Source organism: Podarcis filfolensis (assembly GCF_964270895.1).
Source record: "Podarcis filfolensis genome assembly, chromosome: 8".
Lineage (NCBI taxonomy): Eukaryota > Metazoa > Chordata > Lepidosauria > Squamata > Lacertidae > Podarcis > Podarcis filfolensis.
The window spans coordinates 80,580,155-80,594,627 of record NC_139611.1 but is presented as its reverse complement, the minus strand read 5'-3'; the positions used below and the strand labels follow the sequence as shown (position 1 = coordinate 80,594,627).

The 14,473-nt window shown below is 49.2% G+C and overlaps 1 protein-coding gene across 3 annotated transcripts in view; it reads left to right on the top strand.

Moving 5' to 3' along the window:
• The window catches only part of BCAM (basal cell adhesion molecule (Lutheran blood group)), a 60,829-nt gene that overhangs the window by 38,234 nt on the left and 8,122 nt on the right, over nt 1-14,473 (top strand). For 2 of the 3 annotated variants that reach the window (XR_014551365.1, XM_083627277.1), the window contains exons 5-13: nt 637-733; nt 1,826-2,008; nt 2,996-3,120; nt 3,739-3,898; nt 4,392-4,507; nt 5,782-5,923; nt 7,356-7,483; nt 9,378-9,516; nt 12,621-12,656. Coding sequence is in view for 2 of the 3 variants with exons in the window: in XM_083627277.1 (XP_083483403.1) it covers nt 637-733; nt 1,826-2,008; nt 2,996-3,120; nt 3,739-3,898; nt 4,392-4,507; nt 5,782-5,923; nt 7,356-7,483; nt 9,378-9,516; nt 12,621-12,656 (1,126 nt within the window). In the remaining variant the exon portion in view is untranslated. Of the gene's footprint in view, nt 1-636; nt 734-1,825; nt 2,009-2,995; nt 3,121-3,738; nt 3,899-4,391; nt 4,508-5,781; nt 5,924-7,355; nt 7,484-9,377; nt 9,517-12,617; nt 12,657-14,473 lie in introns of all 3 variants that reach the window. The other variant, XM_083627276.1, reaches the window with a different exon arrangement.

Sequence of the window (14,473 nt, the reverse complement as noted above, 5' to 3'; positions counted from 1 at the left end):
GAAATCATCTTTCTAGCTCTCGTGCTTCAAACTGTGTGGGCTGTGCCTGGTGAATCTCAGGGGAGGCCACTGAATAAGATTTCCAGTTGTCCGGAGTCAGGCTTCTCTGCCCTATATAGCTTTGGCTCTCCTCATAATCAGCAGAAAGAATAAATCATGCAAAACACTCACTGCGCTCGGCAGGAGATGGTGCTCCAGCCAACTGCCATCTCCTCAGGAGGTCCCCTCCAAGTGACGTAAAAATTGGGCCTTCAGCCTTGCCAATATTATCTTATTGGTTCCTATTGAATGCCTTACTTTTTCAACAAGACTTTTAAAATAGAGATTATTTTAACCCATTCCGGACCCGTGTTGCAGCTAAAACTTTTAATATATATATTTTTTAATTGTAAATGGCTTCGGGATGTTTTATGCCGGGAAGCGATTAACAGGAAGTTAGGAAAGGTTGCAGAAACCAGCGCAATTTAGTGTTTCCTCTTTTTTTTTTTTTGTACAGCCTCGCTGGCAAGGTGGGAGGCTGTGACTGTAAATAAGGCTAACTAACATCCCAGGTGGGAGAACTCTCCTAAGGAGAGTGAGGGAGAGTGGTCACAGCAGGGCCTTACCAGTGATTCACCACCTTTCCTTCCTCCCCAGATTGCGACCTGCACCAGCAAAAATGCCAACCCGGTGCCAACCATCAGCTGGTACAAAGACGGCCGCTCTCTGAATGCCTCCACAGAACGCAATAAGGGTAAGGAAGCTGTTTTTCTGCTGTTGTCCTTCCTTCGAGGACATGAGCTGTCTGAGAAAACATAGCTCTAGGTACATCCCCGACTGCCACTGCCGTTTTCAGTCTTACGTTCCTGACTGCCGTTGAGCATCTTACGCCATCCTGAGGCTAATTTGGAATAAGTGTATAGACAAACAGGTGCTCTCTCTCATCCTTTCCTCAGGTTGCTCTGTGCTAGAGTGCTGCCTGTTTAAATTTATTTTCCCCCTCAAAATAGGCCTGCATCACTCAAAATATGCCTCTATTTCTGCAGAACCTTAAAACCACCCATTAAAACAAAACTGTGGGTTAAACCACAGAGCCTAGGACTTGCTGATCAGAAGGTCGGCGGTTCGAATCCCCGTGACGGGGTGAGCTCCCGTTGCTCGGTCCCTGCTCCTGCCAACCTAGCAGTTCGAAAGCACATCAAAGTGCAAGTAGATAAATAGGTGCCGCTCCGGCGGGAAGGTAAACGGCGTTTCCATGCGCTGCTCTGGTTCGCCAGAAGCGGCTTAGTCATGCTGGCCACATGACCCAGAAGCTGTACGCCGGCTCCCTTGGCCAATAAAGCGAGATGAGCGCCGCAACCCCAGAGTTGGTCACGACTGGACCTAATGGTCAGGGGTCCCTTTACCTTTACCTTTAAATTGCTTAAATATTACCTAAATATGGCTGAAAACCATATAGCTGCTAAATCCTTAAACTGTGTGAAAGTTGCCATTTCATATACCGTGGTACCTCGGTTTTTGAACGTCTCCGTTGACAAACATTTCGGTTTTCGAACACGCTTTGGAAGTCGAATATGCCACGTGGCTTCCTCTGAGCGCAAGATTCTGAGGCCTAGCTGTTGGCTATTGAGTTTTTGGTTTTCGGATGTTTCAGAACTCGAACGGTGTTCCAGAACGGATTATGTTCGAAAACCGAGGTACCACCGTATTTCTTTCAAATCACCGAAATGATGCGTTGGAAAATATCCTTGTTCTGGCCCGTTGCCAGAGTTCTCGCCTCCCCATGTGCCCCTCGGCCGACTGGCCTCACTCTCTGCATCACCTGTATACCTGTGCTCCTCCCCAGAGCTGTATGTCGTGTCACGGACAGTGAAAGAGGCATCAGGGCTGCTCTCCGTCTCCAGCACGCTGTACCTGCGGGTGAACAAATCTGACAAGGACTCCAGCTTCCTCTGCCACGTCAGCTACGCAATGCCGCATGGAAAAGTCGGCATCGCAGAGTCGGACCCCTTCCATCTCACGTTGCACTGTAAGTTACGTGGAAATATTGGGAGCTTCTGTGGAGCATTCATCCTGTATGGTTTCAGGTGTGGTGGCCTTCAGTAAGCATTTTCCACGTGACTGTGTCAATGTTATTAGTGTTTTATTATTTCCCTTCCAAACCACCGTTCTGAGGCGATTTACACATGTTTGTGTCCCTGCCCAAGTTTTAAGATCTCCTTTGGAGGCCTGCCTTTCATCCTCAGCGAAGGCCCAGTGGATGGCTGCAGGGCCTTTTTGGTGGTGGCCCGCAGACTGCAAAATGCCCTCCAGCAGCTTTCCTCTTTGACCTGCTTTTAGAGGTACAGCCAGAAGGGGTCAGTGCCACCTGAGCGATAGCTCATTCAGGAGAACATGGGACTCTTAAGCTGACGGTTGTGGGTTTGAGCCCCACGTTGGGTGAAAGATGCTGGAGGGTGGGCTAGAGACGACCCTTGTGGTCCTTTCTAATTCTGTGCTTCTACGAAGACACCCGCCTTTTGGTTTTGCTTTTAAAATTATATTTGTTCCAAGCTTCTCCGAGGTTCCTAGTCAGGTAGAAGGTGCAGGATTACAAATATTGTTCAGAATAAATCTGTTCCGGCAGGCTTTTAATTTGCTTTAATCCTGGCTGAGGGCTTTGATGTATGACCTTAATGCTCCTGCTTCTAGGATCTTGCCGCGCATTGGTTCTAATTTTATTGTATCGTGGTCAGGCGTAGCTAGGTACTTAAAGGAATTGGTGCACGGTCCCATGGCTCAAATTCTCTCAGCCTAGCCAGCCTCACAGGGTCGTTATGGGGATTAAAGGAGGAGGAGGAGGAGAACCATATAAACTAACTTGATCTCCTTGGAGAAAAAGGTGGGGTTATAAATGCAAGAAATAAGCAAATAAATACTGTGCAGCAGGCTTACAAGATCTACGATTTAATAGTAGTAGAAGTAATAATACAGAAATAAATAGTCATGTGGTTTCAGTGTGACCCTCTTTCCTCAGACTTCACAGAAAACGTGCAGTTTTCTGTAGATTCCCCAGAGGTCATCAAGGAAGGGGATGATATCGAGTTGCAATGCCAGGCGGACGGATACCCCCCGCCGGAATACGTCTTTTACAAAATAAAGGTATTGTTGACCATGACGCATTATCCATGCCCAACCTGTTCCTTCCTGGGGGGAGGCAGGGTGGGATGGGTTTGAGACGATCTGCGTGTTTTGTTTTTATCTGCTGATATGAGTTGGAAATGAAGGACGTGGGTGGCGCTGTGGGTTAAACCACAGAGCCTAGGACTTTGCCGGTCAGAAGGTCGGTGGTTCGAATCCCCACGACGGGGTGAGCTTCCGTTGCTCGGTCCCTGCTCCTGCCAACCTAGCAGTTCGAAAGCACGTCAAAGTGCAAGTAGATAAATAGGTACCGCTCCGGCGGGAAGGTAAAAGGCGTTTACGTGCACTGCTCTGGTTTGCCAGAAGCGGCTTAGTCATGCTGGCCACATGACCCGGAAGCTGTGCGCCGGCTCCCTCAGCCAATAAAGCGAGATGAGCGCCGCAACCCCAGAGTCGGCCATGACTGGACCTCATGATCAGGGGTCCCTTTACCTTTATGAGTTGGAAAACAAGGACATCCTTTCTGACAGCAGTGGGCATGAAGTCACTTCTCCAGGCCTCAGGCTGGGTGGTGGTTGCCATTGCTGTTTTGCTCCAGACGAAACAGGCCTCCCCTTTTTGCCTCCCTTGCAAATCCAGAGTGAAGACACACAGGTGGACCTGGGGTCCCGCGCCAATGGAATCCTGAGCCTTCCGCACGTGACCAAGGCAGACGGCGGGACGTACCGGTGTCAGGTGCTGGACTTTGACAGCCCCAGTACCGTAGAGCTGGAGAAGGAGGTGACCATCTATGTCAACTGTGAGTGCCCCGTGGACTGCTGGGGGAGGGGCAACAGGGCCTCGTGCTGGGAGTCTGGGTGGTGGGGGACGGCGGCAGTGAAACCTGTTAGCAAAGTCATTCAAATAGCACAGAGTCCAGAGAGAAAAGTAATCCGGACAACACCTTAGAGAAGAAGCAAAAATGGTGTAGAATTTGAGGAGAATGTACATAGCAGGGAGATGTACAACCAAACATACAGAGGAGAAACTTCCTCCAAACTACGCAGCCAACCAGAGCACTCGCTGCTTCACGGAAGATCTTGCCAATCTGTCTGGTTGCCAGGCAACACCTTCACATACGTACACGCCCTTCTTGGGTAGTTGACTATCACTGAGAACTGAATTAACCCCTTAAGTTACAAACTGAATGATCCCTGCTGTTGCACTTCCATCAAAACCCTGAGTATTGTCACCTCTGTCACTCTTTGTCTCTCTCTCTCCCTCCCCCACCCTTTCCCCTGTTCCCACTTTAGATCTGGACCCCCTGGTTCTGAACCCAAACAAGACGGTGATGGCAAGATTGGGCGAAAACATCGAGCTGACCTGCTCTGGTACTGGCTCCCAGATGCCCACCTTGCTATGGAAGAAGGTGGGTGGAGGTGCCACACGCTTACGAAATAACACAGGAGCTAAGATCTAGCTCAGCATCGCCATTTGTTGCGATTCAGCACTAAACATCAGGTTTTCCTGGGGGAAAGTGGGGGAGCAAACGGAAGTTTGACTCATGTCCTTGCTCTCTTGCAAAGCACAAACTCCGCAGGTGCCCTGGGCGGGCTGTGATGGGTTTGCACATTTCTCACCCTATTGTCTTCATTCCTCTAGCGGCTTAACTCAGGCCTTATCTCATCTCACAGAACTGTGTCTTTCAATTTGCAACTTGCAAGGCTGAAACGGCGGCACTTCTCTCGAAAGGCACAGCTAGCAGAACAAAGCCTAAAGTTGCACGCTCAGAGGAATTCTACGGTTCTCTTGCCCAGCTTCCCATAGTTGTAAATGGAGCCTGTTGGGTTGCAGACTGTCCTGCTGGTCATAAGGGTGGAAATGGTATGCAGTCAAAAGCGATGAATCTCCAAATTCCAGAGTCTTTTCAAAAGGCACCCTGCCTGTGGGTTATCAGACCTGCTGCAACCACACTGAGGGATTGAAACTTGCATTTTAAGCGTAAGACTAGAGATGCTTGGAAAATTCATCTGGCGGTGGGTAGTGAGTCTAGGAGCAATCTCCCCGCCCCCCTGGTTTGTTTTTTAATTGTACTTCGCCTTGTAGTTATTTATTTCATAAAATTTATATATTGCCTGATTGTGGAAAAAGCCTCAAAGCGGTTTACCAAAAAAAAAAAGATAAAGCAATAACCTTATGACTAAAAGATTTGCAACCTTAATTTAAAACATAGTGAAAGTTTAAACCGCAGTAGAATAGAATGAAACAAATCAAAACTCCTACAAACTTTCTGGGTAGGCTTGTATAAATATAAATGTCTTCCGAAAATCCTGCCTATTCTCAAAGGCTCGAGGCAGGTGACTCCACTTTCAGAAGTAACGATGATGATTTAAGGTCATTTACGTCCGGCCTTTATCCCAAGTTGGGGTTCAAGGTATGGCTTACAGCGTTTAAAAAGGGCGAGGCAACAAACTAGCTAAAAACAATCATTAAAATGCATCGGAACACATTTAGGACCAGCAGTTCAGATCCACTTTGCCTGGACAGCAGCTGAGTGAGCAGATCCTGTCTTCTGCTCTGTTTCCTGAGCAGGGAGGTCTCAGGCTGCCGGATGACAAAGAGGGAGCTGGGCTAGCCTCTCTTGGGCGGGAATTGCACCATTCAGACGCAGTCTCTTGTTTTTCCTCCCCCATCCCCCTGCAGGGAAAGACTAAGGTGGGAGACGGCGAGACTTTGCCCCTGAGTTCACTGAACTACCACATGGCCGGCGGGTACACGTGTGAAGCCTCTGTGCCCAGCATACCTGGGCTGCAACGGACCCAGACGGTGGAAGTCGTGGTGGAAGGTAGGCTGGTTGGGGGGCGGCGGAAGCTAAGAAAAGAATCAGGCTGACGGCCCATAATACTCCAGCATCCTTTTCTCACAGTGGAGACAACCTGATGCCCAAGGAAAAGCCTCAGAACAGGACATTTTATTTATCTGTCTTGATACGTTCCTCCAAGACATTGTTGTTGTTGTTGTTGTGATTAATTAATAAAATTTGTAAACCGCCCTTCATCCGTAGGGCTCAGGGCAGTTCACAAGATAAAAATACAAGACAAAAGCACAAAATACAGAACAAAAACAACAAAGGTCGCCCCCCCCCCAAAACCCAGTAACCTCCACCCCCTCTCACAAACACGTTTAAAAGGGCGTCAGATGTTAATTAGCCAAAGGTTTGGTTGGAGAGGGACATTTTTGCCTGGCGCCTATAATGAAGGAGCCAGGCGGACCTCTCTGGGGAGTGCATGACACAAACAGGGAGCCACCACAGAAAAGGCCCCGTTGTCATCTTGCCACCCTCCAGACCTTTTGTGGAGGAGGCAAATGAGGAAGGGCCTCAGAAGAGGGCCACAGGGTCCAGGGCAGTTCATGTGGAAAGAGGCAGTCTGGAGGTATTGTGGTCCTGAGCTGTTCAAGGTGGCATGCATGGTTCTCCCCCCCCCCCACAATAACCCTGTGAGGTAGGTTTGCCTGAGAGTCAGAAACTGACCCAAGGCCACATGGTGAGCTTGAATCCTTCCTTCCCAGTTTCTCTTCCAACTCTCATCCGTTGCCCTTTTAAAAGTGTTGTGGGAGAGGGGGGATTATTTGGTTTGTTGTTTTTCATATTTTTACTGCGTGCTTTGTGGTTTTATGCTGTAATGTTACGTCGTTAACTGCCCTGAGATCTGCAGATGAAGGGCGGCATACAAATTAAATAAGCATTAATAATATCAACCACCGCAACACGTACTGCACGAGTGACGCAGTCTTCCAGTCACTGGCATTCAGGTGTTGGTTGACTGCTTGGGATAGGCTTGGGCCTACGGCTGTCGCTCAGCCTAGCCTACCTCAAAGGGTTGTCGTGGCGATAAAAATGGGAGCTCCTTGGAGAAAAGGCCAAGTTTAAGCAAATCTTGGACACAAATCTCGTATATGATTCTGTGAAAGGGGGACGGGGGACACGGTTTGCTGTTGTAATTACTCTCCTTCCTTCCTTCCTTAGCAACTTTCCAGTCCCTAAGACTATGAAGACCAGCTTGAAGGTGTATAGGCCATATTAGAAGCTCACTAGAATACATAGATGGATATAATTCATTCTGTTAGTCACAGAGAGAGGCTGGTTTGCATTTTCTGTGCATGTTGCAGAATCCATCCTTTTCCTCAGCCCAGAACTTAAAAGCCTTTTGGGGGCAGGGTTCATGTCCCACCTCCTGGTTGTCATGTCCTGACTTCCTCCTCCTTCCCGAAAACAGGAACCCCGCAAGTGGAGCAGCCCGAGTCCACCCGCCATTACCAGAGCCTGGGCCAGATACTGACCTTTACCTGCTCTGCTTTTGGCTACCCTGAGCCGGAGATCAAGTGGAGCATCACTGGGGAAGAGGTGAGTCCAGCGGCGAAGAGCTTTGTCGGGGAAATGCAGGGGACCAGCTGGTGAGGATTGTGGAGCAATTGTAGCACCCTACAGGGGCGCTGGGGACGCGGGTGGTGCTGTGGGTTAAACCACAGAGCCTAGGACTTGCCAATCAGAAGGTCGGCGGTTCGAATCCCCGCGAAGGGATGAGCTCGCGTTGCTCTGTCCCTGCTCCTGCCAACCTAGCAGTTCGAAAGCACGTCATTTCAAGTAAATAAATAGGTATCGCTCCGGCGGGAAGGTAAACGCCGTTTCCGTGCGCTGCTCTGGTTCGCCAGAAGTGGCTTAGTCATGCTGGCCACATGACCCAGAAGCTGTATGCCGGCTCCCTTGGCCAATAAAGCGAGATGAGCGCCGCAACCCCAGAGTCGGTCACGACTGACCTAATGGTCAGGGGTCCCATTACCTTTACCTTACAGGGCGCTGGACCTTCCCCTTCACCCTACTCTGGGCCTGAGGGCACAGAGGTTTGCAGAGTGTGTTTCTGCTGGATTTCTTGGGAGCTGGTCAGGTCTTTCTCAAATGAGGCCATTGGCCGCAGATCAGCTTCCCTCAAGGGTGTGTGAGTGTGTGTGTGTTGGGTCTCTTCTTTTGATTCTGTGGAGCAGACAATTTGCTGCCTTAGACCAGAGGGCTTTGTTCCCACGTGGCTGGCAGTGCAGTGTGCAGCTCACCCCACAGATCACAAGGAGACCTGACAGGACTGCTTGGGTGCCCCCTATTCAGCACCTGTGCCCCAAAACGAACCCAGATAATCCCCTCCAACATCCTGGAGCTGAAAAGCAGGCTTGCAAGGGGTTCATTAGTGGGCGAGTCAGCGTCTGCAGGATTCCCTGCCGGAAGATGATTCGCAAACCGCTGTTTTTAGGGGTCCTTCTCTCCCCCACACCCTTGCCTGCTGATACCCAGCTGCTCTCAAGCTGTCAAGCTGGGGGAGCGGACTCCCTGGGTGGCCTCTTTGTGCGCCAAGATGAACAGAGGGAGTGGGCAGGGGCTGCGAGAAAAAGCCCAAGGTCACAAGTAGACACAGAAGAGCTGTCTCTTCTGTGACTTCGCCCCAGTCCGTCCCCTCACCACCAACACGCAAGGCACACTGGGAATTGTAGTCTAGAGCTGAGAATTCTCCCTTCGTTCTGTGAGGATTTCCATCTGTCCATCTGACTGGGTTGCTCCAGCCTGTACAAAAACATAATGAAAAATTAAACGTTAAAAACTCCCCTATACAGTCGTACCTCATGTTACATCCGCTTCATGTTACGTTCTTTCAGGTTATGTCCCACGGCGACCCAGAAGTACCAGAAAGGGTTACTTCCGGGTTTCGCCGCATGCGCAGACGCGCAAAATGACGTCATGTGCATGTGCAGAAGTGGTGAATCGCAACATGCGCAGATGCGCCGCTGCGGGTTGTGCTCTTTTCATGTTGCAAACAGGCCTCTGGAACGGATCCCATTCTCAACCAGAGGTACCACTGTACAGGGCTGCCTTCAGATGCCTTCCATAACTTGTATAGTTACTTATCTTACAGTTATGCAGGTTTGGGGACACATATTGGCCAAAGTAAGCTGTAGTTCTGCCCTCAGGCATCCTTGCAACAACCTTGCGAGGTAGGTCGCTATTTGTAATGAGGTCGGATCCGGCATTGCACACGTCAGCCTGGTTCTCAGCTCAGTCTCTTGACCCCTACTCTGCAGCAGCATTCTCGACTGCTTTCGTTGTAGCTCCTGCGTGGAGAAGGGCCTCTGGCATCCCAACCCACCTGTTCAGGTAGAAACAAAGGTGTATCAGGTGCGAGGCAGAGAGCTGGGAATGGAGAGAGACTCCGTCCCATGCGAAATGCTGCCATTCTTTGCTTCTCTCTTCCCAGCCGTCTGCGAGGACCTTTGGCAACAGAGTCATCAGTGAATTGTCGGTGGAGGTGACCCCTGAACTGGCCCAGAACGGGGTCACGTGCTGGGCAGAGAACGAGCACGGCAAGGCCGAACAGACGTTCCTGTTACAGATGGGTGAGTGTCCACAAAGGGAAGTGCAGGACCTTTCACCCTTTCGCTCCAGACGCCTCTGCTCATCTTTGTTCGCAGATGACTTGTAGTAAATAGTCCAAGCAGCAGCATAAACCAGGGTCCGAATGAAGCAGAATGTTCACTGCACAATTGCAATTTAACCTGCGTGGTTTTTAAAATTTAAGTGGCAGCGGTAATGGTCAGGGGAAGAGCAGGATTGCCTCCCCAAATGCTCACCACGGCCTTCTCCTCACCCCAAACTGTTACCTACCCAGAAATCACAGGATTGTAAAACGGACCCCAATGCAGGAATCTCAACTAAAGAATCCATGATCAAAGCCTTCTCCCACACACTGCTGTCCCAATCCTGACAGCCGCTACTGACATCTTTAAAAGCCGGGCATGTTAAATTGCAGTCGTGCAATTAATTACATGCTCAGTTTGGCTCTGGCTTACATTGGTTCTGGGAATGCCCAAACCCTTCAGATGAGTGGAGGTTTCTGGCTCAGGTGTGGCGCTTAGTCATTTGCAGCGCTCAGGCTGCTTTCTTCCCCCCCAGGCTGGGCAGGTGTAGACAGGTTGGCAGGGAAAGGGAGCACATGGCAGTGGTTAGACAACCACAGACATCGGTTGAGGCCACTGCAAGGTTTGTTTCCACCCCCTTTCAGTAGGTCTGCCTCTCGTTCTAATTTCCTGGCATTAAAGCTGTTGACAAATTCTTAATCTTTGCATTTCACCCAGTTGTGGAGAACCTGGTGTGTGACGATGGGCCTCTTGGCATGCCTTGATCCAGGACCAGAAAGGGGTTTGCATTGAACCTGCTGCTAAAACCGAGAGTTTCCCTCTCCGTATTAGCCGGGAGTTCAATGCGCACGCCTCCCCAGTTCTGGAGGAAGCTGCGCTCCCAATGCCCAATCGCCAGTTTAAAAATCGAAGCCGTCAAGTGCACAGCCTCGCGGGTAAACTGGTCCCAAGCTGATATGTGGGATAATCTTGTGAGGAGGGGTGTTGCAATTTCTGTGCAGGTTCCCTATCTTGGGGGGGGGCATTTGTGCGCAGGGGTTGTGGACGTTAGGGTTTGACTTGACTCCTAGACAAACCTTCCCCAACCTAGCGCTCTCCAACATTTTGGACTACAAATCCCATCGGGCCCATAGTCCAAGACCATCGGGGGGGGGGCACCAGGTTGGGAAATGACCCAAGGAGACTTTCCCATGGCTGCCTGAACTCTGCACAGAGTCACAGCCCAAAAGTGTGCGCTTAGAAAGGCTCAGTTCTGCCACAAACTTTAATAATAATAATAATTTATTATTTGTACCCCGCCCATCTGGCTGGGTTTCCCCAGCCACTCTGGGCGGCTTCCACAGAGACCAAAAATACACTAAAATGTCACACATTAAATTAAAAACTTCCCTGAACAGGGCTGCCTTCAGATGTCTTCTGAATGTCAGGTAGTTGTTTATCGCTTTGACATCTGGTGGGAGGGTGTTCCACAGGGTGGGCGTCACTACCGAGAAGGCCCTTTGCCTGGTTCCCTGTAGCTTTGCTTCTCGCAGTGAGGGAACCACCAGAAGGCCTTCGGCGCTGGACCTCAGTGTCCGGGCAGAACGATGGGGGTGGAGACGCTCCTTCAGGTATACTGGGCCGAGGCTGTTTAGGCCTTCTTGCAAGGTGTGTGTTTACTTCTGCGGAAACATGCCTAGGTCCTTCCTCTGCTAGGCCACGGATGGGGCAATACGCCTCATTCCTGGAGCAACAGAAATCGTACTCGGCACCAGCTTCCTCCTCCTCCCCCAGCATCGAAGATTTCGCCATACGTTGCCTGTATTCTTTCAACAGACATCTCCCCCCCCTTCCCAAAAAGGGAACAAAACAAAGGTGCTTGTTTTTCTTTAACTGTCCAACAAGCCCCTTGGAACGGAAAAAAACGTACAAAGCCGTTTCACAACAACATGGGGGCACTGCAGAAAGGGAGAGCCTCTCTCGTGAAATCCAAGCACTAGTGGGCCGTGCAGTTACAGAATCGTAGAGTTGGGACCCCGAGGGTCATCCAGTCCAACCCTCTGCAATGCAGGAATCTCAGCTAAAGCATCCATGACAGGTGGCCGTCCAAACTCTGCTTAGAAACCTCCAAGGAAGGAGAGTCCACCAGCTCCCGAGGGAGAACGTTCCACTGCCGAACAGCTCCTACCATCAGAAAGTTCTTCCTGATGTTTATTTGGAATCTCCTTCCTTGTAACTTGAATCCATTGGTTCGAGTCTTACCCTCTAGAGAAGAAGAAAACAAGCTTGCTACATCCTCCATGAGATATTCCATTGAGATATTTGAAGTTGGCTATCTCCTCTCAGCCTCCTCTTTCCCAGGCTAAAAATACCCAGCTCCTTCAACCATTCCTCATCAGGCCTTGTTTCCAGACCCCTTTTTTTTTAAAAAAAGTTTTTTATTAACAATTTCAACATAACAAAATATCAAAACATACCATATTCATTATTTTCCCCCTTTCCCCCCACCTCCCCATCGAACCCTGCCTCCCCCCCCGAGACTTCCCTCAGCTCCTCTCTCAGATTTATCAACACATATTATTCTCTGCATACTGCTAAATTGTATAAATCCTTATATTATCTGTCTACTATGTTAACAATCAATACATCTGTGTATGTTTATTCAAAACCTGCCAAGGAGTCCAATTCATTTTGTTGTCTTTTTAAGTAATTTGTATAAAGTTCCCATTCTTCTTTGAAGTCACAGTTGTCCTTATCTCGCAGTTTGCATATCAGTTTAGCCAGTTCTGCATAGTCCATCAATTTCTCTTGCCACTGTTCTTTTGTTGGGGTTTCCTCATTCTTCCATCCTTGTGCTATCAAGACTCTAGGCCTGGTTTCCAGGCCCTTGATCGTCTTGGTCGCCCTCCTCTGCACACCTTCCAGTTTGTCAATATCCTCCTTAAATTGTGGTGCCCAGAACCGGATGTGGGAGTCTTTTGGTCCTCTGAATGATGAAAGGGATAAGGGGAAGTAGGGGTTTGGGTGCAGGCTGAGCGACTGCAGACCGCAGCAAGAATTCGCCCTGTACCTTTGCTAATGTACCTGTCTCTCTTTCCAAGCAGTTGCGCCGACGACATCTGCCTCCCCTGTGCCAGCAGGTAAGTCCCTCTTTGCCTCCCTCCTTCTCCATTCTCTTCCCACCCTGCTGCCCCCAGACTCTGCACTGCTATTATAGTGGGTGGGCAGGGTGGGCAGTGACAGCACAGCTTAGCTGGGTGGGCTTGCTGACAGTTCAGGTGGCTAACTGCTTTTTCCTTCTCATGCATGCTGCCTCAGGGAACCCCGAGCTCCGGACAGGTGGGTGTTTGAGGATGAGAAGGCAGGGCAAGAGTCACAAACACAATTGCCATATGGAAAGGGTAGAGACAGGGCCTTTTTGGTGGCGGCTCCCTGTATGTGGAACTCCCTGCCCCAAGAAATCGGGTCGCCTTCTTCTTTATTTGCATTCAACCAAATAAAGGAAACAGCCTTAATAATAATAAGAATTCCCTTTGAACAAGCTTTTGAGTCTGTTGCTGCTTAAAGGTATCAATTGTCTGTGCTGGTTTTCACTTTTTCGCTGCCGTTTTTAAGATCGATAATTTATGTCTTAACTGTTGGGTCCCTTTGGCTTTTCTGCTTGCTTTGATATTCACAAGTCTCTTTGAGCAACTGCTCTGCGAAGGGGAAATAGTGGAGTATAATCCTTTGGAGGGGTTGGGGAGAAGCCTAATAATAATAATAATAATAATAATAATAATAATAATAATAGGTATTCTGGGTTTGACTTATTTCCACTTCTCCCTCCCCACGCGAGGGGAAAAACAGGCGAAATAAAAGACGGAAGCTTTTCGTGGAATCTCTTTCCACCGCAGAAAGATCGGAATAGATTAATTTCCCAGATGTTTTTGCTTGCAGGTTTCTTTGGCTTTCAAGTGGAATAAGGTCAGGGAAGGTTCATTGTGTGTAATTTCGGAGCTCAGAAATGCTATCCAAGTTTGAAGTAGTACATGATTCACTTACCACAGTTTATTTCTCCCTAAGGTTTTGGGTTTTACTGGTTTTTTTAAAATCCAAGATTTCAGTGGTGTGTGTGTGTAACACACCACATGAATAGGTGTGGCCTTGTGCTGTTGTTGCCTTGTGGCTGAAACTACACCGTGGAGCGAGTTTTTCCTCAGGTTTGAGTCCCTAGCTGTTGTTGGAATACAACTCCCATCATCCCTACCTAGCAGGGGTCAGGGATGATGGGAGTTGTAGTCCAGCAACAGCTTAAGAACCTGAGTTTGAGAATGTGGCTAGACCTATAGAAACTGCCTTTGGCTCCTCTTCCTCCCGCACTCCAGCCCAAATTCTGAGAATTGTGGTTTTGCCCCACCTCCTTCAGAATAACAGTTCCCATGGTTCCCTGGGGAAGGTCCAGGGCAGATAAAAATAAAGCAGCTCTGCACGTGGCACGTAGTTAAACTCTGGAACTCGCTGCCTCAGGAGCCAACCAACTTGGATGGCTTTAAGAGGCAAATTCATGGGGAGGATAAAGGCTGCGATTGGCTACTAGCTGCGATGGCTGTGCTCTGCCTCCACAGTAAGATTCCTCGTAGATCTGCTGCAAAATGTAGCTTTTATGGTGTTTCCTGTTTTAATGTTGTACACCGCCCTGATGCATTACAAAATGGCGGTGTTGAAATAAATAAATAAGCAAGAGATCTCTACCAGCAAATCCTGATCTACATTCATTCATTCTTCATTCATTCCCTGACCAACCTTCTGGCCTGCTTTAAATGGCCAGAACACAAAGTACCTGTTGGAATAGTAACAATTGAGTGTAACCCTCCTGCAATTTTATGAGAAGTCATGGGGTCCTTCAAAATGGCCCTCCTGTTCGGCATTAGTAGTGATCAGAACTACAGATGATCACATGTGTGTGTGTGTGTGT